The following is a 25,422-nucleotide window of genomic DNA, read 5'->3' as shown; positions in this document are numbered from 1 at the left end:
GTAGAAGAATGAAATAAATAGAGTTGTGCTTTTAAAAGATTATTATAAAAGTAATGCATAGAGTAATGGGAAGCAATTATAGTTGAAATATAATTAATTTACTATGGTAAGCAATGTAATGGATATTGAAGTAGAATATATTTTGGTACTCTGCATCTGACTATATAAGAGTCAGAAAGAGAAGAGTCAAAACAGTGCTGCCCTAGCTGGGTAATTCAGTTGGTTGGAGTGTCGTTCGGTACGCCAAGGTTGGGGGTTCGATCCCCAGTCAGGACACATACAAGAATCAACTAGTGAATGCATAAATAAGTGGAACAACAAATTGGTGTTTCTGTCTCTCTCCCTCTCCTTCTCCCCTTTCCTTAAAAATCAATAAAAAAAAAAATCCTGAGATTTTGAGCCTGGTTAGTGGGAGATTAATATTCCATTAATAGATATAGGGAAAGAAGCAAGTTGGGGAAAGAAAATAATGAATTGTTTTAAACTATATATAAAGCTTTACATTATTATTTTTTAAAATATATTTTATTGATTTTTTACAGAGAGAAAGGGAGAGGGATAGAGAGTTAGAAACATCGATGAGAGAGAATCATTGATCAGCTGCCTCCTGCACACTCCCTACTGGGTATGTGCCCACAACCAAGGTACATGCCCTTCACCGGAATCGAACCTGGGACCCTTGAGTCTGCAGGCCGACACTCTATCCATTGAGCCAAACCGGTTAGGGCTATATTATTTTTTATTTTGAGATAATTTTAGTTTTGCAAAAATAACAAAAAGTTTACATATATTCTTCACCCAATTTCCCTTGCTATTTGCATATGGGGTGCATCCTGGAACTTGTATAACCATAGTACAGTTATCAAAATGAGGAAAGTAACATTGTACAATGATATAAATTATAGACCTATTTCAGGTTTCACTATTTTTTTTTTACCCTTTCTCTAATCCAGTTTGGGGTCACCAGTTAGATTTAGTTGTGTCCCTTTAGTACATGTATCCTCTAATCTGTAACAATTCCTTAGTCTTTCCTTGCCTCATAAAAAATTTTTAATGAAAGAGAAGATACTTATAGTATATGTGATAAAAAAAAAAAGCAGTATCATTTCATCTCTTTTAAAACGCATAATGGCCTGAATAAAATCATTATTTTTTAAAATGTTAAACATTTATTGTAAAAAACTGAAACAACGTAGAAGACATAAATAAAAAGTGACAACCCACTCCCAGAGGTAACTGCTGTTAATAATTTGGTGTCTATTCTTTTATTTCCTATGTATTCATAATATGTTTATATATTATGGAATTTAATGGGCATACTTTACTGTAACTTGTATTTTTCAGTTAAAAAACTATATGATATACACACAACATTCTTTAATGTCAATATAAAGAGATCTTGCTCATTCTCTTTAATGACTGCACAGTGTTTCATGGCTATCTCATTAAACCTTTCCTTATCGATGGACCTTTAGGTTATTCTCAGTTTTTCATAAGTATACAAAATGCCTCACTGAACATTCTTATGTATGCATCTTTGGCTATTTGGACAATGATTACTATGAGGTGAAATAACCAGGTCAGAGACCATATGCATTTTTCACTTTCACAGTTATTACCATACTGCCCGCCAAAAGGTTGTATCTCAACTTACACTCCCTCCAGCAGTGAGTGGCATGCTTATTTCCTACCAGAGCTGTGGATGGAAGTATTCCAATAGGTTGGCAATGATTTGGCTGGGTAGTGGTCTCGTGGGTGTTTGCCTATTTATACGTTGCTCTTCCCATTTTTTCCCTAACACTGTTTTGCTTTTATAACAAACACACACTAATACGATACTTGATTAAAAATTAACCAGTTTAAATATTTTGTCTTTGAGACCTTTTTACTTGTAATCATTATGGGATAAAAGCATGGCCTTGAAGGCCTCGACAAGAGGCCTGAGGGGTTAGTGAAACAGTTATTGGAGGCTCTCTATGGGGTGCGTCCTGGATTTCAGGGTAGTGGTGGGATAGTAAGAAGTGTTCAAGAAGTGAGTGTCAGTGTCATGAACTGTTCTTTTGGAAGGGGCTTCCATTAGCTGTGAGTAGTATGGAGTTAATCGTTGCCTCTTACAAGGATCCTATGGACTTGAGCAATTTGTATAATTCAGTGTTATTTCTTACAGAGAGTGGAGAGAGGAGCAGAGGAGGGGGTTACTATCCTAACATTTCCTTCTGGAATAACATAAGAATCACTGAATTGTTTTCGATACTCTATATGTATCTGTGATGCTAGAATTGGATAATTAACAATGCTAGTTATGTCCAGCCGGTGTGGCTCAGTGGTTGAGCATTGACCTATGAACCAGGAGATCACATTTCGATTTCTGGTCAGGTTGCAGGCTCGATCCCCAGTAAGGGGCATGCAGGAGGCCGCCAATCAATGATTCTCTTTCATCATTGATGTTTCTATCTCTCTTTCTCCCTACCTCTCTGAAATCAATAAAAATATTTTTATAGTTGAGAAAACATAAATCAGATAAGGTAGATTCTGAAAACCTGGAATAAACATATTAAAAGGGAGAATTTAATGAGTGTAAGTGGTCCTTGATTTTTTAAATATATATATATATATTTTTAATAATTTCAGAGAAGAAGGGAGAGAGCTAGAAACATCAATGATGAGAAAGAATCATTGATCTGCTGCCTCCTGCAGGCCTCCCACTGGGGATCCAGCCAACAATCTGGGCATGTGCCCTGACCAGGAATCAAACTGTAACCTCCTGGTTCACAGGTGGACACTCAACCACTGAGCCACGCTGGCCGGGCGTGGTCCTTGATTTCTTATGTCTTATCTAAAAATACTCTGGCTGCTCAGCAGACTAAGGGCCAGAAAGGTAGGGTTTTGTTTGATTGGTTGTAGTTTTTGTTTGTTTTATATTTTTACCTTCCTAGCACATCTCAGGATTCTTTATTTTTCTTTTTTCAAATTCAAGATCTGTATTTTTAAGGGTGGGTATTATATATATACTGTGCCTTTTGTTTTTTGTGGGGTTTTTTTTTTAGTCATTCTGTCTGTACCTAAGCACTGTAGTTTTAGTTACATATTTCCAAATAGTACTAGTATAACAGCATATTTCAAGGCATGGTTTGACAAAGAGAAAGAATATTAGAAATTGAGACCCTCCTAAAAAGTCTAGGATGTGTAAGTTCCTCACCAAAGCATTAGCGCCATTATTAGTAATGGTCAGTGTGACTATTAAGAATGTTTGATGTACCATCAGCTGCCTCTTTCTTATAAGTGAGCTTTAAGAACCTGGCCTTTGTAGGAGTTCCACTGTTAGATTTTTCTATCTGGTCCTTAGCTCTAACTTCTCTTTACAGAAGAGGTAGAATCAGGGCACAAAAATATAAGAACAAGATAACCTGTATTTTTCTGCAATATTTTAATGGGATTTCAAGAACTGTTTCACATTTGAAATCTGAACATGATTCAACTAAAATATGGTTTGGGTTTTATTTTTTGTTAGTAAACACAATAAATTTGTATGTATTTATGTATAATGTATGATTTATTCACATTATCTGTGATATATATATATATATATATATATATATATATATCATTAGTAGTTTTTTTAAAAATATATTTTATTGATTTTTCACAGAGAGGAAGGGAGAGGGAGAGAGAGTTAGAAACATCGATGAGAGAGAAATATTGATCAGCTGCCTCCTGCACACCTCCCACTGGGGATGTGCCTGCAACCAAGGTACATGCCCTTGACCGGAATCGAATCCGGGACCCCTCAGTCTGCAGGCCGACGCTCTATCCACTGAGCCAAACCCGTTTCAGCTCATTAGTAGTTTTTAAACGACAATTAGAGACTGTATTTCTAATGAACTAGTTTTCTAGTTAAAAATAAGGGCAAAGAAATCTCATTTACCCATATACACTAATGTTTATAAAACGCCACATGATGAATATTTTCAGAAGCAATCTCCTAAGAGCCCAAATTAGAAAACTTAAATAAAGCACAGTCCTTCTAAAATGGGGCTGTGACTTGGGAACTGCTCCTCCCCCAATCATTTAAACTAAATAGTTATAGTCTGCTACAAGAGAATTGGATGATTCTTATCAAGTTTACATTATTTTTTAACATTTATTTGAAGGCTTCCTGTGTGCCAGAGACTGCTATACACTTTACACGTGTCATTTCACTTGTTGGTCATAGAAACGACGGATGAAAGCAGCAGTGTCAAAAGAACACTGAGATTAGGAGAGGGGCGGGGGGAAGTGTTTTGCCTAAGGTCACTCAGCAAGCGTGTGACAGGCACCTGGACTTGAACTTCAAAGCCTTGCTTCTTAACCACGATTGCGAAATCAGAGACTGAAATCTTCCTCTTTATTGCTTAACTATACCTGGACCAAAGGAGCTGCTAACTGTTAGCTAATTCCTGTCGGGAAGAGAAGCACTCACAGCTGTGGAAACAACAGCAACAAAACCAAAAATGAAAGTGCCCAATTGGACTGGGGGACTTGGAAGAGGGAGACCTGCGTTGCACTTGGCTCAGTTACTGAGCTCATATCACTTTCTCCGGAAAGCCTCTCCCTACCACGTCCTCTTCTTGTTTGTCTCTGTTAGAATGCTGAACTCATTGCAAGAATCACCATGTTGGAATGATCCTAAGGTGCACCTCATTTTTATTTTACGTAAAATCAGCATGCAACTTATCTTAAAATTAATTGGCAGCATTCCTCCTTAATTATTGGTACCTAAAATAAGGATGTGACTTATGGTGGGATGTTAGATTTGAACAAATGCAGTATTTGGTTTGCATGTGTTCCCAAGAAAATGTTTACACCTTCCCCATGGTTTTAAATACCAGGTATAGACAGTGATTTTCCAATTTCTAGTCCAGTATTCTTTTATGCTCCAGTCCTATAAAATTTCCCTTGCTGTCACCGGGGTCACAGATTCTATGTCTACTTTCCAAGTCAGCTTGTCTTCTAGTGTTCCCTCCTCTCAGACAATGGCATCTACATTAGTACATTTGTGAACTAAAAAGCCTTCCAGGGTTTGAATCCCAGTTCCACCCCGTACAGACCAGTGTTGTGAACACACGGTGAAGTGAGTCACCTGTGCTCATCTGTAACATGGGGAGCGTCATCACACCTACCTGTGAGGATTGATTGTTAGGACAACAAAACATGGAGTGAATGCTAGCTGCCCCTAACCATCATATGTATCTGTGACCTCTCTGCTTACTCTGCACATGTAATTAACTCATCATCACATCCTCTGGTAGGTAGACCCTTCAAAATATCTCAGATCCCTCCACTTCCATCTTGTTGCCACTTCTCCGGTCCAAGCCCCTATTTTCCTTGCCAGTAGTAACTAATCTTGTAGCTTCCACTCTTTCCCATCTCTAATCCATTCAAGTACTTAGAGCCATTCTTTAAATCAGATCATGCCACTGCTTAAAACCCTTCCCAATGCACTGGTATAAAACCCCAAATCCTTAACATGGGTATACTGTTCTCAGTTTTATGCCTGGCCTCTGCCTACTTTCAACCTCATTTTATGCCACTCTACCTCACGGTGTTGCTCATTTCTCCCAAAACTCCCACTCAGATTTCAGCTTAGGTCCCTCTTCCTCAGAGACATTGCCTGATCTTCCAAACTAAATTAGGTTCTTCAATCCTAATGTATAGTTCTTTAAAAAAATTTTTTTTTTTTTTTTAATTTCAGAGAGGAAGGGAGAGGGAGAGAGAGGTAGAAACATCAGTGATGAGAGAGAATCATTGATTGGCTGCCTCCTGCATGCCCTCTACTGCGAATCAAGCTCACAACCCGGGCATGTGCCCTGACCCGGAATCAAAACCGTGACCTCCTGGTTCATAGGCGATGCTCAATCACTGAGCCACACCGGCTGGGCATAATGCATAGTTCTTTATAATGAATGTATACTTTTTTTACTTGGAGGTGATCAGTTCCTTCCCAACTGAAAGGTAAGGGATTGAGGCGATTTCTCCAAGGTCATAGAGCTACAGTTATGGTAAAACTGGAATGCCAATCCAGGACTGGCCGACCTAAAGCTGTGTCATCTCCATGGTCCTTCCTTTGCTTCCTTGATGGCAGAAAAGAGAATATGAATCAATGTGCTAGGCTTCAAAATATGGCCTTCTTTTCATTTAACTTTTGGGTTCCTTTTATAGCCATCTCTGCGTAAGCCTTCATTCTCCCAAATTAGATTACAAACCTGTTGAAGTAAGGCCTATTTCATATAGATTATATACCTAGTACTTATATAAATTACCTTGCCTATAGTAGATATTCATTAAAGAAAAACTATTTTAATCCATTTAATCTTTTCAAGGTTTGGAGCTGTCTCATGAATTACTCTTCTTCCCATGAGTGAGAGTACATTTTGTTGTCTTTTTAATACTAATGCAATGTTTTGTTTATTCTGTCCATTAATAAGTAATATTTGAGAACATTTACCAAGTACATATTAATGGAACTTAGTCTTAGAGAAATTCAATTTACATTTTCAATATATTTCAAAAAATATATAAAAAATTATGTTAATCTACATACTTTTATGTAAAGTTCTTTGACTGTAAGATAGAGCATTTGGTTTACTTCACTAATAGGAATATCTCTTAATGCTGGGATGGCCTCTTTTGGTATTTCTTCTGCTCTTGATTTTTGGCATAGTTATCTGTGATTGTTTGAATGGAGTTATGGCCAGGTACTCATCATATTTACTTCAAACAAGAGTACGTAACTGATTACTACAGGAATAAGGAGGTAGATGGGCAGTGCAACTGCCCAATACTTTTGAGGCCAGTAGGTTCAGCCTAAGGAATTTGGCCAAGATTCAGGCATAAAAGCCCATACGAGATATAGCATGAAGCCAAATTCGGAGCTTAAGAAAAGAACAAAGCCATAACTTGATCTTTCTGGCAATGGAGACGGTGAATTTTCCACCATTTCTCTGTGACTTTAGATAATCAGTGTGGAGCCCACAGCACAGGCACTGACCCCCACCCCAAAAGCCCAGGGGCGAGAGAGGAAACACTGAGCGGGAGGCTCAGTGGCCACAACTCCCCCAACCCGGGCTTAGGCCACATTTTGTTTTCATATTTTGAATTGAACTAGGTGCCTAAACTGCTTATAAAGTGAAGTTGATAATTTGTGTCTTCATGGATTATTATGCTGTTTCACTGGAAAAAGAATTAACCTTAAGTATTTTGTTTCGCTTCAAGGAATTAAGTGACCTACAGCGTGACCCACCTGCTCACTGCTCCGCCGGACCTGTGGGAGACGACTGTAAGCTTTGCTTTATTGCTAGCATTTTGCTACAGTTAATAGTACAGGTTTGAACATTTGTTAATGACTCCGAAACTCTTTTATTTGTTTCAGTGTTCCACTGGCAAGCAACTATTATGGGACCTGTAAGTATGATTCCTATATATGAAATTAATCCCCTCAGCCATATTTAATTCTTGCCGTTTCACCTTTGATCAGATATTTGTGGCTCAGGTTGAATTTCCTTGTATCTGAATCACCCAGGAAGCAAAATGTAATTACAGGGTTTATGATAATTGTCTACAACACTGATGGTGAATACTTCTAGGATCATTGTGATACATTTTCCTTTGCCAAATCCTTGATCAATTACGCATAGTCCTGGATCACCCACAATTTGTAACCAGGCTGTATGTTTCCTTTGTCTTTTTTTTTTTTTTTTAACACACACAAAAAAAAACAATTGTTCAGAACTAAGCATAATTATTCTCACATCAACCGTTTTAGTAGGTCAGAAATAAGTGTTAGTAACCCAGTAATGAATTCCTACAAGTAACAAATACCAGTTTGCACTAAGTTTTATCACTTCCTATTTGTGAGAGAGAACTGATAAAATATTGTAGTGGGTCTGTCTTTGCCACCTCATGAGTTTACTGCTTTTAGTTTCCTTGGATTATCCTGAAGTCAAAATTACCTGCTATTTTATGAGTGGCTTTTCTCAACACTTAGTCCTTTGTTTGTTAAGATTGTTTCTACACCCAAGAGGCAGTTATGACTAGAAAGAGGCTTTCCTTTCTATGAGCAAAAATCCGATTGCACAAGAATGGGCACCGATAACTCAAAGATGCTTTCTGGGAAACATAGTAACATGTTTCCATGAACATCTTTCTCTTCTCTTCCCCCCAAAGAGCTTTATCTTGTCTTTAACTTAAAAAACAAAACAATTACTGATTTTTTCGGAGAAGGAGTACTGGGCAAATATCTCAGTTACTAAATTGTTAGGTTAGCCTTTTAAAGGGTAAAATGCAACGTATTTATTTAAACAACGTTTAAGAATCTGGTTATTTGTTTGTTTTTCATTGCTTACTAAGAACCTTCAAAATACTATCTTTTAAAGACCCGTTTTACCACGTGAATTATAGCCCTTCAAAAATATTTCTTAGGTGAATTACATGTAGCAAATGGTTATAATTATGTTACTCATACTCCCTTTATTTTAGTAATGTAAACATGTTATTCTATCATATTATTTGAAAATCTAAACAAAACACGACTGTCAATTGTAATTTACTCATGTTTTCTACATTCCTTATTATTTTTTATGAACTAGAATTAAGCAACACATGTAGGAAGAATAATTATACAGTGCAGTCCTCTAATATATATGCAGAAACTTAAGGAAGAAGTAATGATAGTCTTGCTATTATAACCAAAATGTTAGTATCACATGATAAATTTAATTAAATATAAAGGAATTAAAATAAAATTTTAGCTATTTTTTGCTACCTTTTAAAAAAGTATCTTTTCCCCCTCGCTTGTAGCATATTTTCTAATTGCCATAAAGATTCCTGGCCAAATTTAGATTCTTCTTGATTCCAAATTTGATAATTTCATGAATATTGAATTTATTAGTTTTGTTTGGAGCCTTTTCACGTTATTTTACAAATTATTATTGAGTGAAGATTTGCCGTCTAAATTGTATAATGCTGTTCCTTAGCCTGTCCTTTTCATAACTTGTTCTCTTCAGTTCCTCTCCATTCTTTTCTTTTTTTAAAATATATTTTTGTTGATTTCAGAGAGGAAGGGAGAGGAGAGAGAGATAGAAACATCGGTGATGAGAGAGAATCATTGATCGGCTGCCTCCTGCGTGTTCCACACTGGGGATCGAGCCCTCAACCCCAGGCATGTGCCCAGACCGGGAATGGAACCATGACTTACTGGCTCATAGGTTGACACTCAACTACTAAGCCACACCGGCTGGGTTCATCTCCATACTTGCCCCTTAAAGGACTATCAGGACTTCAGTTTCATAAATTAGAAAGTAAATACCAGCCCCAGCCCTTTTTTTCATACTGATTACTGCCACAGAAAATTATTCTTTTCTTACAGCGGTCTTGTGTATATACTGATATTTAAAAATCTATACTCATAAACAGATTTGATTGGGCAAGTCACACAACTGTGTGTGTCCTATTTTTTATTTGTTTTAAACTCTATAATAGTTGGAAAATCCTCCTTTGTAAGTGCAAAAGAAAGTCTGTTTTCAAGGTAAATGATTTGAACTTTTGACAAAATGATGGCATGTTTTTCAAACTGACATATTTTGGGTGGGGAGGGGGATCATTTTAGGTTATCAAATAAATGTAGTAATCAAACACTGATGCAAATATTTTGTGATTTCAGCCTGATAGCGCATATCAAGGCGGAGTCTTCTTTCTCACTGTACACTTTCCGACAGACTATCCTTTTAAACCACCAAAGGTATTTTTATTTTTGTGATTGATGACTCCTATGTCAGGGGTGTATCCAGAGATATTTTTATTATGTCCAAGACAAGTTAGCGTGTTCAACTGTTCAATAAAGCTACTGAGTCTAAAGTATGCTTTCTTACTCAGACAATTGTATTATGTTTGTAAAACAAAAGGCAGTATCTGTTATGCTGTAAACTAGGTTCCTTTCTTTTCCTCTTCATTAGATCTCTATAGTTTGGGTTTTTGTGGTTAAGAATCAGACTTTTCCATTTAGGGGATTATCTTTCTAAAGTTGACTTTTTTTTCTCAGTTTTAAGTATTCAACAGACATTTATTGAACACCTACCATGTTCTGTGACATTGGAGAATACAAAAGTAAATAAGACACAGTCCTTTTATTTAGTGTGGTAGGAGGGATAAAAACATGTTCTTACTCAATTTAGTTTAAATTAAATCTAAAGAGGGAACACATGATGGGGAAATCAGGAGGGAGAAATCATTAACAACTTCTGTCATTCAGGAAACAATTATTTCATTTTTTCTTTTTCTTTTTTTCCAATTATAAGAGGAGCTTATTTAGAAAGTTACAGAGGTAGTAGAAGTGAGCCAGCTGGGCTGCGTAGGCTTGGGAAACAAGTTACAGAAGCAAAAGACGGGCCCTTGCAGCTTAGGAGAGAGAAAGGCAGATGTAACGCACCTGGGGGAGGGAGAGGGGCCAGGGAAAGGTGCAGGTGTGCTCCGGAGAGGAAAGAGCAAATAATTATTTTAGATTTTTAAAAATAACTGAATAACGTTATGCTATATAATAAAAGCCTAATATGCTAAGTGTCTGTCATCCATTCAGCAAATCGAAGTGTAATATGCTAATGACATGCACTGACCACCCGGGGGCAGATGCTCTGACAGGTAGGTTAGCTTGCTGCTGGGGTCCTGCAGATAGGGACTGAGCCAGATGGGCCGAACATGCCCTGGAGCCCTCCTGCAGTCCCTCCCTGGCTGGCCAACCTCCTGTATCCCTCCCCGACCCTGACTGTGCACTGGTGGGGTCCCTCGGCCTGGCCTACATCCTTGCGCAATCTGGGACCCCTCCGGGGGTGTCAGAGAGCCGGTTTCGGCCCAATCCTGCTCAATGCAGGAGCTGCCTCCTGGTGGTCAGTGCGCATCCACAGGGGGAGCGCCACTCAATCAGAAGCCAGGCTCATGGCTGGCGAGTGCCATGGGGAGCGGGCCTAAGCCGGCAGTTGGACATTCCCTGAGGGATCCCGAACTGTGAGAGGGTGCAGGGCGGGCTAAAGGACCCCACCCCTGAGTGCATGGATTTCGTGCACCAGGCCTCTAGTATACGCATGAAACGGCATAACAAAAAGTCTTGTGGGAGATTAGGATTCCTGGTGGATTTCTTAGGACAGGTTACAAACTCAGGCCTCCACTTTACCCCAGAACAGGGTCAGCACCCTATTTTTAGACGTTAGTGTCACTTCCAGGTATCCTTGATAATCAAATTAAGAAAAGGATTACTTTGGGGGATCATCAAAGCCATGGTTAATTACTTCAGCTGCTACTCAGCAGTCATATCAGCTCTCATACTTATTGCACTCTCCAAAATATTTCTCAGTTTCTTGCTGGAGGTGGCGGGGGAGGGGTGGGGAAAGTGGGAGAGTGGGAAAACTTACTTTATCTGCTTTCACATCCCCAGTAGCTAAAACTTTGTGCACACAAAGTGGATGTTCATTCAGTTTATGTTGAATACATTTCTCTACTAGGGTGCTTAAATTTAAAGACATTTTACCTTAAAGTAAGCTGGTTCTGTTTTGTTCATTGTTCATGGATTGTCACATTTTTATTTTGTTTTGTGTTATATTTAGATTGCTTTCACAACAAAAATTTATCATCCAAACATAAACAGTAATGGAAGTATTTGTCTTGATATCCTGAGGTCACAGTGGTCACCAGCTCTGACTGTATCAAAAGGTAATTTCATTTATCAGATATATGACAGTTGATAATAGTGAAACAGGAAAAATACAGAAGTATCTAAGGCCCAAAGTTTAAAAAAACAACAATCTACTGTGTTTTATCCTGCTTTGATTTTGTTTGATTTTGCTTTGCTTTCATAGCTCTTATATGTATTCTTTTTAACTTTTTTATATGTTTTTATTTATTTCAGAGAGGAAGGGAGAGGGAGAAAGAGATGAAAACATCCATGATGAGAGAGAATCATTGATTGGCTGCCTCCTGCATGCCCCATACTGGGGATCAGGCTCACAACCCAGGCATGTGCCCTGACTGGGAATCAAACCGTGACCTCCTGGTTCATAGGTTGATGCTCAACCACTGAGCCACACCAGCCAGGCCTCTTTAGGCTTTGACAGTTAATTTGGTGGGGGTGGTGTTGGTAAGCAAATCTAAATGATGAAGTAAGAGAAATTTAAAATGTTAAAGCTAGAAATTTGGGGATAAGCCTCTCGACATTTTACCCTTTAGTTTTAGCTTATCTTTAAAAAGAGAGAAGTAAATATATGATTTTAGGGCCCATTGTCCCATTTGTTAAATGGAATTACTGACATAATGATTAAAGGTTTACATTTGTTTTACTTCATCTAAGAAGAAATATCAGATTAGGTTGATAAAACAAATGATTTAAGACATTTCACGTTTTAGAATGATGCAATACATATAACATTCTAAACTAGTGATTTTCAATGTTTTTCATCTCATGATACACATACACTAATTATTAAAATCCTGTGGCACACCAAAAAATATATTTTTCCTGATCTGAGAAAAAAATACATATAATTTTGATTCATTCACACCAGACAGCTATTGTTGTGTTGGTTGTTGTCATTTTTTTATTTGGTAATCTAAGGAAAAAGATGTCAGTGCCCCTGACTAAATACTCCGGCATAGTGTGTTTTAAAAATTCTTCAGCATACCAGTTGAAAATCACTGCTCTAAACTTTGAGTAATCAATAGCATTATCATAATGACTAATACATACGCCATGTGGATTCTTAACTTTTAGTAATCTGTAACTTTGTTCTTTGCTAAATTATCAGATGTGTACATCTGAATCCCTTTTGTTTTTTTAGCAATACTATTTGCTGTGTGAATCCTCTTAATTCAAGTCTTGTTTATCTAAACAGAAGAGCACCTGACAGTTGGAAAATATTGTTTTGAGTTAGAAGCATCTGCCCCTGAAGTAACTTGGTAGATTTTCCTTTTATAAAATTTAAGAAAATTGTTTCTCTTGAAGGATTCATGGAGAGATCCATGGTCATTTAAAAATTAAAACAAAAGAAATAAATGCTACCTGAATATATGACTTGTTTTTAAAAGTGATGAGGTTTATAGGCAACAGAGTCTACAGCCATCATTTTTTCAAGTATTAGGTAAATAATAGCCCTTTATGTCAGTCAGTTATTTGTGAATGGCAGTTTTTCTGACCTAAAATGTTCGTATAAAATGTTCATGTAGATTCCATTGTCTTTTAAAAAATATTTCACATAGTGTAACTGTTACGCACTAGAACTAGATGTAGGCAAGATTCTGTGTCAAAGGGCCATTCAAATTCACATGCTCTTTCCTGGAAGGGTATCAGAAACTATAATTCATTTGGCATAAGCAGCTAAATACTTACACATACAAAAGAAATGGCAGACTGCTAGATGTTGAACATTTATCTTCTGACATTGGTAGCTTTTTATAAAGAATAATTAGTATTGATGCTTTCTGGTAACTGTCTTTAATAACAGTTTCAAATGGCCTCAGTTTCCTCAAAGGTAAAGTGGGGATTATAAATAATATTACTACATAGGGTCACTATGCACCTGACACACAGTAAGCACACAAATGAGTGTCAACATCCCTTTTTCCTTATCTTAAAACACTGGATTTTTGTGCATAATAGTGAAGTCATGGCCCTTGACTGGGCAGCAGGACTGGGGAGATGAGGAACTTGCCTCTTGCTTATTTTGTAAGGTAGCTTATACCTTCTACCTAAAATACAGGTATTTTAAAATGCCTTATTTTGATTTTTATCTGGAAACTTTCTGGAGACATTAGCCCAGATAATCGTGGTTTAATATACAATGGGAGATAAAGAAGATAAATTAAATACTAGTTTTAATATTAGTGCTCTTAGCACCAGCTTTTCGTGTCATCTAAGAATCAACTTTGCTTTATAAATTCTTTATAAGAATAGGAAAAGATAAGGGAACATAGTAGAGGAGGCTGAAAATGCAAGGTTGTTCCAAAGAGCCCACGGACCCCCTCAGAAGTGGTGGCATGCAGTGAAGGCAGAAGAGGAACCAGTCTTGTTCCCTCCTTTTTCAGATGCTTAGATTTGTGTGTGTGGCTATTTGTATTAGTATTTGAGGTAATGTGGCAAGAAACAACTATTTTTAAAATTTTCATCTATATTTAAAAATATACAAGTTACAGAGTAACTATTCACATTGTTTTTACATGCATGTGATATAAATAATATACATGGAATAAAAGAGTCGTTGAGAAAAATCTTACAAATCTTTCTTCTTTGTGGACATTGTATAGCACTAAGCCAAAGTGAAAAAGTACATGAGCACAATGTCCAAATAGTAACTGTAATTTGATTGCTTTACCTTGAATTGATTAGAACACAGATTTTCTGCATTAAAATAGAATAAAATGGACAGTTTTCTCTACAAAAGTATCTCTAAGAGACATCTAAAGTTAGGATGCTATTCTAAAAAGTTTTTTATTATGTATCATTTGGGGTATGTGTGTGTTACCAAAATATTTTTGTAAAGAACACTTGAGTTTAAAGGTTATAATAACTACTTTAGAGGTCCATATTTTTTCTTTTTATTTATTTATTTATTTATTTATTTATTTATTTTTTAATATATTTTATTGATTTTGTACAGAGAGGAAGGGAGAGGGATAGAGAGTTAGAATCATCGATGAGAGAGAAACATCGATCAGCTGCCTCCCGCACACCCCCCACTGGGGATGTGCCCACAACCCAGGTACATGCCCCTGACCGGAATTGAACCTGGGACCCTTCAGTCCGAAGGCCGATGCTCTATCCACTGAGCCAAACCGGTTTCGGCTAGAGGTCCATATTTTTTAAATAAATAGAAATTCAAATAGAATTTAAGCCTTTAAAAATTATAATTTTGCATTTAATATATATATTATGGTAATTTTATGATTTTAAAAATTAAAAATACGTGCTACCAGCTATAGTCTAAAATATAATTGAATGTGTTTTGTTTTCTTTATAAGTTCATTGTCTATATTCATTGAAATTATTTTTACATATGTAATTGTATAAAGAAGAAAGATTATTATCTAATATGGTGTTCTCTTTTCAATATAGTTTTATTGTCCATATGTTCTCTACTTTGTGATCCTAATCCAGATGACCCCTTAGTACCAGATATTGCACAAATCTATAAATCAGACAAAGAAAAGTAAGTGTTTATTATATTTATTTCTGTTTGTGTATATTTCTTTGTGGTCTACCAAAATATAAGTATTGTCAATATATTTAACAATACATTTAGTTATACTTATTATACTTACATTGATTTTGTTTTTCTTTCCCGAGTAGTAAACCTTTCTTTTTAAACTTTATTAGTTTTTTTTACAAAAACAATCTTATTCCTTTTCACATATTGTTTAATCCTTTACTTTTTAACTAGAGGCCCAATGAATAAAATTTATGCAAGAGTAGGCCTTCCTTCCCCTGGCTGCCAACACCAGCTTCCTTCTGGCACCCAGGACCGGGCTTCCCTTGCAGCCCTGGCTTCATCCGGAAGGACGTCTAGTCTAATTAGCATATTATGCTTTTATTATTATAGATAGTACACGTTCTGTATTTGCACAGGATGTTATGTTTTTGGTAGGAAAGAACTATATACAATTCTAGGGAGTAAATTTAAAAATTCTAGGGAGTAAATTTGGTAATTGGGAAGTGTTAGATATTATATTCCTAATCTCCCAGGGAAAAAAGTTATCCCTAAGCCACCCAAACTGACCTAGTTTTCAAGCTGCTTCATCTTACTGGTACCATTGATTCATTTGCAATTTACAAATAATGCTCATTGCCTTTTATAGATTATTACTATAAATTGTTATTTTTTCATTTTGTTATTTATAATTTAGGTATGTTTTCATATAGGTTGTAGACAAATCCATCAGGTAAAATTTTGACTTAAGTTTTCTGTTTTATTTATTTATAAGGTTAAGTCACATTGACCCAATAATTGGTATACGTATGATTACTGCACATAAGCATAGGAAGGTAGAGTATACTGTTTTATGTAGATAGATCTTCTAAAAGATTCAATTTGTATGTTTTTACTATATCCCTTTTGTATGCCTACAGATACAACAGACACGCAAGAGAATGGACTCAGAAATATGCAATGTAAAATAAAAACATTTTTCATATATACCAGAGTACTGTAAAATCTAGGTTTTTTTCAATATTAGCAGTAAATTGAGCACTGTTTACTGTTTCATTGTATCATGAAATCCTTTGATTTTTATCCATTTTAAATGTATTTCTGAAGCAAGACTAAACAAACTTCCAAAAATACCCTTAAGACTGTGATGAGAGCATTTATCATTTTGTATGCATTGAGAAAGACATTTATTATGGATTTTAAGATACTTGGACATCTGCATCTTCAGCTTACAAGATCTACAAAGCATCTGAAAAGTAACCAAATTATTTTTTGCTGAAATTAGATGTTTTTACATGAGAAATACTGTATGTGTTGTCTGTGTCGTCAGTTTTATAAATCTATTCAGATTTCATTCTTTGTTAGCTCACTTTATAATTTGTATTTTTTTACTGTATAGACTAAATATATTCTATTTACATGTATGTCAACTCATTACTTTTTTCCTGTGAACAGTATTGAAAAAAACCGAACAGCTGATAATTAAATGAATTAACTGTCTCTCTCCCTTGTCTTAGGGTTTTCTGTGTAGATCAATTGCAGATTTCTTAAACCTGAATGATCTTTACACTGTAATTCTCAGTATACTGATTATGGAAAAACACTTGTTTTGATTTTGTTATACTTGACTTAACTTTATTGCAATGTGAATTAATTGCACTGCTAAGTAGGAAGATGTGTAACTTTTATTTGTTGTTATTCACATTTGAATTTTTTTCTGTATAGGCAATATTATAATGACACCTTTTACAGATCTTAATGTAGCTTTTCCATATAAATAAAATGCTTTTTCTACTATTTGTCTTGATTACTTAAAAAGATAAAATAATAGTTTATAAGTAAAGGATCAAAACTCTATGTTAAATTTTGCAATGAAATTAATTCTAAATTGTGAGACTAAGGTCTGTTGATTTGGCTAATTAACCATCATTTATATACATTTTATTGCTTTAGCTTTTTATGTGTTCACTAAATTGTCAGTCTAAAGGTGATATAGATTGGTCCCTTGTTATGGAAGAGAATTTAGAATAAGTTAGGGTTTGTCTTGGATCACAACTAATATGGATTATTTACTGAAATACTAAGATGTGTGTGTATAAGATAGGGTCACCCACACTGAAGAAAAATCTTTATATACCTGAAGAATAATTAGGTTAATCCATTAAAATACCACTCTAGATGTAACTGACATTGCATTTCTTCACATTTTAAAATTTAGAATTTCCAAAATAGAATTTTAGTGCCATCCAGTTTGAAAAAAAAATCCTCTTTTTTTTTTTTTACTATAGAAGTTATAGAGAAAATTCTAAAACGATGCTTCTCCTGGCTTTATAAATTGCCAGTAAAAAGTAGTTAAATAAGCAGGTTATCTTTGCAGATTTTAAAGAAAGCTTGAAAGTATTTTAACTTGGGAAAAATACATCTCTAATTATTAGCATGTTTACTAAACTTGAGTGTCATTTTTAAGAAGAGTTGTAGCTCTTCTGATTATGCAGTAGCTATGTAAGTGTGCAAGAATCTGTGATGGGTGTAGTCATTAGCAAGACATTTAAATCACTGAAGTATTTTACCATGGTTCATTATTATTAAAACACAGAATAACCCGTTGTTAGAAAGTGTGTTTTTATAAATGAATGTAAAATATTTAAATGAATTGTGAAATGGATGTTTAAGAAAATATAGGTTTAAAAGTAATTATATTAAGTGATGTCTTGAAACAGGCATATTATGAAGAACACTATTAGCTATATTATTATAAGCTATATTCTCCCAGAATTTGAACAATCAACATCATTAGATTTTAGTATTTAGTATATTTTGATATAGGGATTTTGTTTCATGAATATCTTTCACTTTTTTATAAACTTTCATTTGTGTGGCATTTATTTTTGGAAGTGTCTTTTTTTTTTCTTTATTAAAGTTTTTGAAACTTGCCGAACTCTTGTTTGCCTTTGCTTACATCTGAATTGTAAATCCCAAGCCAGGGACCTTCCTCCACAGAGTGACCTTTAACTTTAGAGCCTCCTTGGAGTGAGGGAAATGAGTAGCCTTTTGGAGATTTAGGATCCTACGCGAAGTCCTGGATGCTTCAAGATCTAGTTGAAAACTATAGTTAAGCCTTAGCTGGTTTGGCTCAGTGGATAGAGTGTTGGCCTGTGTACTGAAGGGTCCCGGGTTCGATTCCAGTCAAGAGCACATGCCTGGGTTGCAGGCTCAATCCCCAGTAGGGGATGTGCAGGAGGCAGCTGATCAATGATTCTCTCTCATCATTGATGTTTCTATCTCTCCCTCTCCCTTCTCTCAAGTCAATAAAAATACATCGAAAAGAAAACTACAGTTAAATTATAATTGACCCATACACTCAATCAGCAATACAGGTTGTAAGGGCAACCTCACCCTCATCCCCCGACTATCTTCAAAGCATATGATTTCTGAAATATGGGTTTTACACATGCCTGTGTAAACCATATATTATTAATTTTTGCTTTAAGTTACCCATCCATCCCCACCCCAACTGCCCACCCTACTATAAGTTTTGTTAGGGAGAATTAAAGTTTTTCTTTTTAAATCAACTACTGATCAATTTCAAAGGTTCAACAGGTATTAAGTGAGAAACACACAAACAGTATACAAGGCAACCCTAAGAATATTTTTAAGAGTGACTTTTTAAAAAACATGATAGAAACAGTACCACATATAGTTTTCATTGCTCTTATTATTACAATGATCTATTTATCCTTGTACATGATTCAGTCATGAATGTGTCACAGGATCGTGCCCTCTCACAGTTCTGTATTATTTTTAAAATGTTTTTATTTTTCAATTACAGTTGACATACACTAGTATATTATTTTCAGGTGGATAGCCCAGTTATTAGACATTTATATAACTTATGAAGTGATCACTCCAGTAAATCTAGTACCTGCTTGACACCATTTTAAAAAATATATGTTTTTTTTATTGATTTCAGAGAGGAAGGAAGAGGGGGAGAGAGAGAGAAAGATCCATGATGAGAGAGAATCATGGATTGGCTGCCTCCTGCAAGTCCCCCACTGGGGATCGAGCCTGCAACCCAGGCATGTGCCCTAGACCGGAATCAAACCTGGGATCTTTCAGTATGCAGGCCAATGCTCTATCCACTGAGCCAAACCAGCTAGGGCAATCTGACACCATTTTAAAACAGAAACATTAGGGCACATACCTTGCTCCCAGGCTTGATCCCCTGTCAGGGTGCATGCAGGAGGCAACCAATCAGTGCGTCTCTCTCACATCGATGTTTCTCTCTGTCCTCGTTCCTTCCGTGCTCTCTAAAAATCAACGGAAAAATATCCTCGGGTGAGGATTAAAAAAAAAAAAAGGAAACGGGCAAATTCTTTTCTCTAAGATTAAAAGAAATTCCTGGTCTTCAAGCTATTTATATCATGTTTATTTTTTAGTAGTTAACTTGAAATAGACTCAAAATCCAGTCCAGTGAATGATTTAAAATTTGAGTTCTGCAGTAGAATCAGCAGTCCTGTTACTTATTCTTATTAGGACCAACCACGGAAAATGTGATTAATGCGTTAGCCATGGCCATATAAACAGGGCTTCAGTGTACTCAAACTGTTGACCTTGGTCTGTTAAGATATAACAGAGTACTGCTTTTTAAAAAAGTGTATAACTTTTAAGTGATTATTAAAACAATAACATCTGAATTTTTAGAGTTCAGTTCTATAACTATTAACTGTCAACTAGAACTTTCAGAAATATTTTCTTTAAAGCTGAAGTTTAATTGCAATTTAAAAGCCCTAAAATGTAATGCAGGTTATTTGTGAAAGTTCTCATTTTTTATAGTGTTTCCCTTTTACTGTTAGGACAGTTGTCGGTACAAATGTAAAGCAGCAGGTAGAGATTCATCTAATTTCACTTGTGAAAAATCCTATGCATGCCGGGACCGGTTTGGCTCAGTGGATAGAGCGTCGGCCTGCGGACTCAAGGGTCCCAGGTTCGATTCCGGTCAAGGGCATGCACCTTGGTTGCGGGTACATCCCCAGTGGGGGGTGTGCAGGGGGCAGCTGATCGATGTTTCCCTCTCATCAATGTTTCTAACTCTCTATCCCTCTCTCTTCCTCTCTGTAAAAAATCAATAAAATATATTTAAAAAAAAGAAAAATCCTATGCATTGTCATTTCTACTTTTTTTGCTATGGAGTGATAGCTGTAAACTTCTCTTACACTGTAATTGATGCACTTTCACCAGGAGGTTTTTTGGGAGTGGTGGTAACTGACCATTAGTGGGCAGCTGATATTGTGGTTGTAGAAATAAGTTGTAATGTATTAGTCTTGGTGGTATTATGTCACACTAAAATTTATGCTCCCATTGTCCTGTTATATTAAGAATGTGGTTTTAAGTTATAAATGAACTGAACTAATAAGAAGAGGGACTATTCACCCAAAATTGCTAGCATTTGGGGGTATTTTTATGTAATAAGGTACATTTCTTTAAAAGTTTATTTTAACATTCTCTTAGGTTCTCCTGTTCTAGAGAGAGGGACGTGCCTTTCTTACCTCGGGAAGAAGTTTTTATGGTGCTGGCACAAGTCCGAGCTGTGCTTTCCCCATATCATGTACGACGTGATTATGTTACGCTGTCTAGTGCAAAAGATCACTGTGAGTTTGTATATGAAATATATTATATATAAAGTGAGGAATAGATAGCACCGCTGTTATCACTTCGGATGCACTTGTTTTGGCAGTCCCACGACCACCCATGCATTCAGTATGTCCATAGAAGACTTCGCAAGACTAAGCATATGGTCGCACTCACAGTTTTATTTATTATAGTGACACAGCAAAGATACACCGCTGGATGCATCAGTAACGGGAATGGAGATAAGGCAGAGTCTGGAGGAATCCATGTGCAGGTTTCCTGTGTTCTCTCTGAAGAGGCACAGAGAGTGACTCTGAGATGCAATTACACAGCACAGTGTTTCTGTCCAGGAAAGTCTGTTTGAAATGCTAAGTCCAGGTGTTTTTTTGGGGTGGGAGGTGCGGGGGTGGGGGAGGGCAAGGAGGGACTAGATCGTGTAGATACTCTGCCCTTCAGAATTCTAATCTTTCCGAAGAAAAGCAAGTGTTCCTCATAAATCCCATTATTTAAAACCTCTAGTCAGCCCTGCAGACATAATGTCACATAGGGAAAGCGCCAGAAGCCAAGTTCCTAGATGCCAGCTGAGGGCCAACCTGGGAAGCAAAGCCTTCAGAGATCAGGCCTGCACCATTAGTTGAAAAGATGAATCTTTCCCCTTGAATGGTCTTGGTACCCCCTTCAAAATCAACTAACTGTAGAGGTTTAGCTCTGGGCTCTCAGTTCTATTGATTTCTACACCTTATGCCAGTACCAAACTGGCATTGATTATTGTAGCTTTGTAGTGACTTTTGAAATCGGAAGGGAGGGTAGGTGTTCCAACTTTGTTCTTCTTTTACAATATTGTGTATTTTAGGATTGTATTTGCTAATATTTTGCTGAGGATTTTTGCATCTGTGTTCATGAGAGAAGCGATATGGCCCACAATGCAAATATTTGAATTGTGGTGCCCACCAAATGAAAGCTGAATTAACTCTCAATATCATGTACAATAATAATGATGGGCATTTCCTTCCATTGAACCTGATCAGCCAGACATACTTAGAGGCTTAAAGAGGCTTCTTCTGGGCACTTTAACATTTTCAGGATATTTTGTGTCTTGATTATTTCCCTTAGCCACACATGGTCATGAATGCTTCTTTAAAAAATATACATATATTTTTTATTGATTTCAGAGAGGGAGGGAGAGGGAGATGGAAACATCAATGATGAGCGAGAATCATTTATCAGCTCCTCCTGCACACCCCACACGGGATCGAGCTCACATCCCAGGCATGTGCCCCAACCAGACATCAAACTGTGACCTCCTAGTTCATACCTCGATGCTCAACCACTGAGCCACACCGGCCAGACCAGTTTGTCATTTTTTAATATCTTCTTAAAAATCAGGTTTTAGTTTCATTGATTTAAAAAAAAATTTTCTAGTCTGTATTTCATTTACTTCTAGTCCTATCTTTGTTACTTCCTTCCTTCTACTAACTTTGGACTTAGTTCCTCTTTTAGTAGTTCCTTGAGGTGTAAAGATAAGTTGTTTATTTCAAGTCTTTCTGTTGTGTAAATATATACATTTTTCACTATAAAATCCCCTCTTAGAATTGTTTCCATTTTTGTTAACTTTAGATATTTAAAAATTTCACTTTTGTTTTCTTTTGACCCTGGGTTTTTCAGGAGTATGTTGTTTATTTATAAATCTTTGTGAATTTTCCACCTTTCTTCCTGTTACTGATTTCTTGTTTCATACTATTGTGGTCTAAGATCTTTAGTAAAATTTTAGTCTTCTGGCCCTAACCAGTTTGGCTCAGTGGATAGAGTGTCGGCCTGCAGACTCAAGGGTCCCAGGTTCGATTCCGGTCAAGGGCATGTACCTTGGTTGCGGGCACATACCCAGTAGGGAGTGTGCAGGAGGCAGCTGATCGATGTTTCTTCTCTCTCATCGATGTTTCTAACTCTCTATCCCTCTCCCTTCCTCTCTGTAAAATATCAATAAAATATATTTTAAAAAATTTTCAGTCTTCTGAAATCTGCTAAGATTTATCTTGTGACCTATCGTATGATCTATCCTGGAACCATGCTCTGTCTGGAAGATCTCTACTCATTATGTTGAAAGTGGTGTTTGAAGTCCTCTACCATCATTGTATTGTCCATTTCTCCCTTCAGATCTGTTAGTGTTTGCTAATATATTTAGATACTCCAGTGTTGGGTGCATATATATTTAAGATTGTTATATATTCTTGATGACTTTACCCCTTTATCCTTATACAATGACCTTCTTTGTATCTTGTTACAGTTTTTGGCTTAAAGTTTCTCTCTGATCCTCCTACCCAATAATAGACAAATATGCAAATTGACTGCACCTTTGCTACGCCCAAGCCATGCCCACCAGCCAAAGCCATGCCCAACAGCCAATCAGGGTGAGTATGCAAATTATCCCATCCAAGATGGCGATTAATTTGCATATGCTGAGGGAGGGAGGAGTGAAGACTGAAGACAACTTAGAAGGAAGAGGGAAGAAAAGTGGAAAGCAAGGTGGCTGCCAGAGGGAAAGCCCCGGCGGGGTGGGGCGGGGCGGAGCGGGGCGGGCAGCAGCGGCGCGTGGGTGCAGGTGCTGCGGCCGCAATGGCGGCGGCAGTGGCAGCGCACGCGGCCGCAGCGGCACTTGCAGGATTCTTCCTGCAAATGGGCTACTAGTATAAGTATAACTAGCTATGCTTTCTTTTGTTTTCTACTTGCACAGAATATCTTTTATGATCCCTTCACTTTGAGCCTATGTATATCCTTATGGCTCAGTGAGTCTCTTTAGGCAGCATATAGTAGGGTCTTTTTTTTAAAAAAAAATTCATCTAACCATTCTATGTATTTTATTTTATTTATTTTTAAAATGTTTATTGATTTCAGAAAGGAAGGGAGAGGGAGAAAGAGATGGAAACATCAGTGGTGAGAGAATAATCAATTGGCTGCCTCCTGCACAACCCCTACTGGTGATCGAGTCTGCAACCTGGGCATGTGCCCTGACCCAGAATCAAACCAGCAACCTCTTGGTGCATGGGTCCATGCTCAACCTTTGAGCCATACTGGCTGTGTCACTCTATGTCTTTTAATTGGATGTAATCCGTTTATATTTAGAGTATTTGTTTTTAATCCTCACCTGAGGATTTTTTTCCCCATTTATTTTTTTAGAGAGAGTGGGAGGAAGGGGGAGAGAACTTCATAATTTAATATGGTTTCTTTTTGTGTTATCCCGTAGATCACATAGGCTTTCTTCACTCCTTTTTTCATTATCTTTTTTATTCTCTTCTGATTGGATAATATCAAAGTTCTTGTCTTCTAACTCATAGATTCTTTTTTCTGCTTGTTTCATTGTCTGTTGATGGAATGCTCTCTATTGCATTTTGTATTTTATTCGTTGTGTTCTTTAGCTCCAGAATTTGTTTTAGTCTTTTTTTTTTTTTTTTTGTATTTCTTTATTAAGCTGTTTGTTTTGAAAATGTATTGTTCTTCTGGTTTTGTTGAATTGTCTTTAGCACACTGAGTTCTCCTAAAACACCTATTTTGAATTTTTTACCGGGTAAATTTCAGATCTCTATGTTTTGGAGATTGGTTCCTGGAAGAATGTGATCCTTGATGGCATCATGTTTCCTTGATTTAAAGTAGCACCTCCTCTAATCTTGACTAGTTGCTGTCAGGAGAGAAGAAACTTCCATCAGCTCTGCTAGGGATTCTGAGGCTTTCTCAGACTTCTGTGGGCACACCTGCTCCATGCTTCTTGCTCCCTCTTGTGGCAGAATTCTTAAGCTAGAATGCCTTCTCTCAATCCTCATTAGGTTGAGGATGGACAGTGTATCTTGATTGGACTTAGTTTGTTCCTCTTTTTGTAGTTCCTTAAGACAGGTTGTTAATTTGAACTCTTTCTGTTGTCTTAATATATGCATTTATCACTATAAAATTCCCTCTTAGAATCGTTTCCTGACATTCATGATTCAGTGTTCTGGATGGGCTAAGAGAGAAATGAGCTCCTTTTGCAGTGTTCCACACAGCTGGGGAAGCTGGGCGCTCACTCACACGCTCTCACGTTTCCTCATTGGAGAAATCACAGGCTCAGAAGATCTCTCGGGCCTCAGCCGTGCCATTTGGCAGATGGGTGATACGGGTAAAGTCAAACTGTTCATCTTACCTTCTCCAGTGTGTCTAAACTTACAGTTTGCTTCAGCATTGTCCTGGAAGTTCTCTGCTGGAAACATGGACTTCCACAATGGCTCTTTCATCTGTAAATGATTGTCTAAGACAGTGTTTTGCAGGGGTTCCTGGACAATGGACAAGAGGGACTGGAGCTAGTTTATGGGCCACTGCAGGACCAAAATCTGCATGCCCATTACCAGATGCATGGGTGGGCAAGACTCCTTCTGGGTCCTTGGTATCTGGTGCTAGATTCCATGGCTCTCACAGGGGCATTTGTGTCTGAGAATGGTGCCAAGTTGTTGGGAGCGGGGCATGAACGAGGGGTAGCTTATTCTCTCATAATATTGATGTCACTCTACCCCGTGTGTATAAGTGCCCTTTCCGTGCTGTATTGTCAATATCA

General features: G+C 36.9%; 1 protein-coding gene and 1 pseudogene across 3 annotated transcripts in view; one reads left to right on the top strand and one right to left on the bottom strand.

Moving 5' to 3' along the window:
• UBE2D1 (ubiquitin conjugating enzyme E2 D1) overlaps positions 1-17,015 on the top strand; it is a 36,910-nt gene extending 19,895 nt beyond the window's left edge. The window contains exons 2-7 of one of the 3 annotated variants that reach the window (XM_008145486.3): positions 7,252-7,315; positions 7,409-7,440; positions 9,698-9,775; positions 11,631-11,736; positions 15,128-15,221; positions 16,139-17,015. In XM_008145486.3, the coding sequence (XP_008143708.1) occupies positions 7,252-7,315; positions 7,409-7,440; positions 9,698-9,775; positions 11,631-11,736; positions 15,128-15,221; positions 16,139-16,184 (420 nt within the window). In that variant the 3' untranslated portion in view covers positions 16,185-17,015. Of the gene's footprint in view, positions 1-7,251; positions 7,316-7,408; positions 7,441-9,697; positions 9,776-11,630; positions 11,737-15,127; positions 15,222-15,993; positions 16,097-16,138 lie in introns of those variants that run through there. The other 2 variants (XM_054729008.1, XM_028151519.2) reach the window with 2 other exon arrangements.
• Positions 6,563-6,976, bottom strand: LOC103289570 (phosphatidylinositol N-acetylglucosaminyltransferase subunit P-like; annotated as a pseudogene).
• Positions 17,016-25,422: the final 8,407 nt, after the last annotated feature.

Source organism: Eptesicus fuscus, chromosome 17, assembly GCF_027574615.1.
Source record: "Eptesicus fuscus isolate TK198812 chromosome 17, DD_ASM_mEF_20220401, whole genome shotgun sequence".
NCBI classification, from domain to species: Eukaryota; Metazoa; Chordata; class Mammalia; order Chiroptera; family Vespertilionidae; genus Eptesicus; species Eptesicus fuscus.
This window is presented reverse-complemented; position numbering and strand designations above follow the sequence as displayed.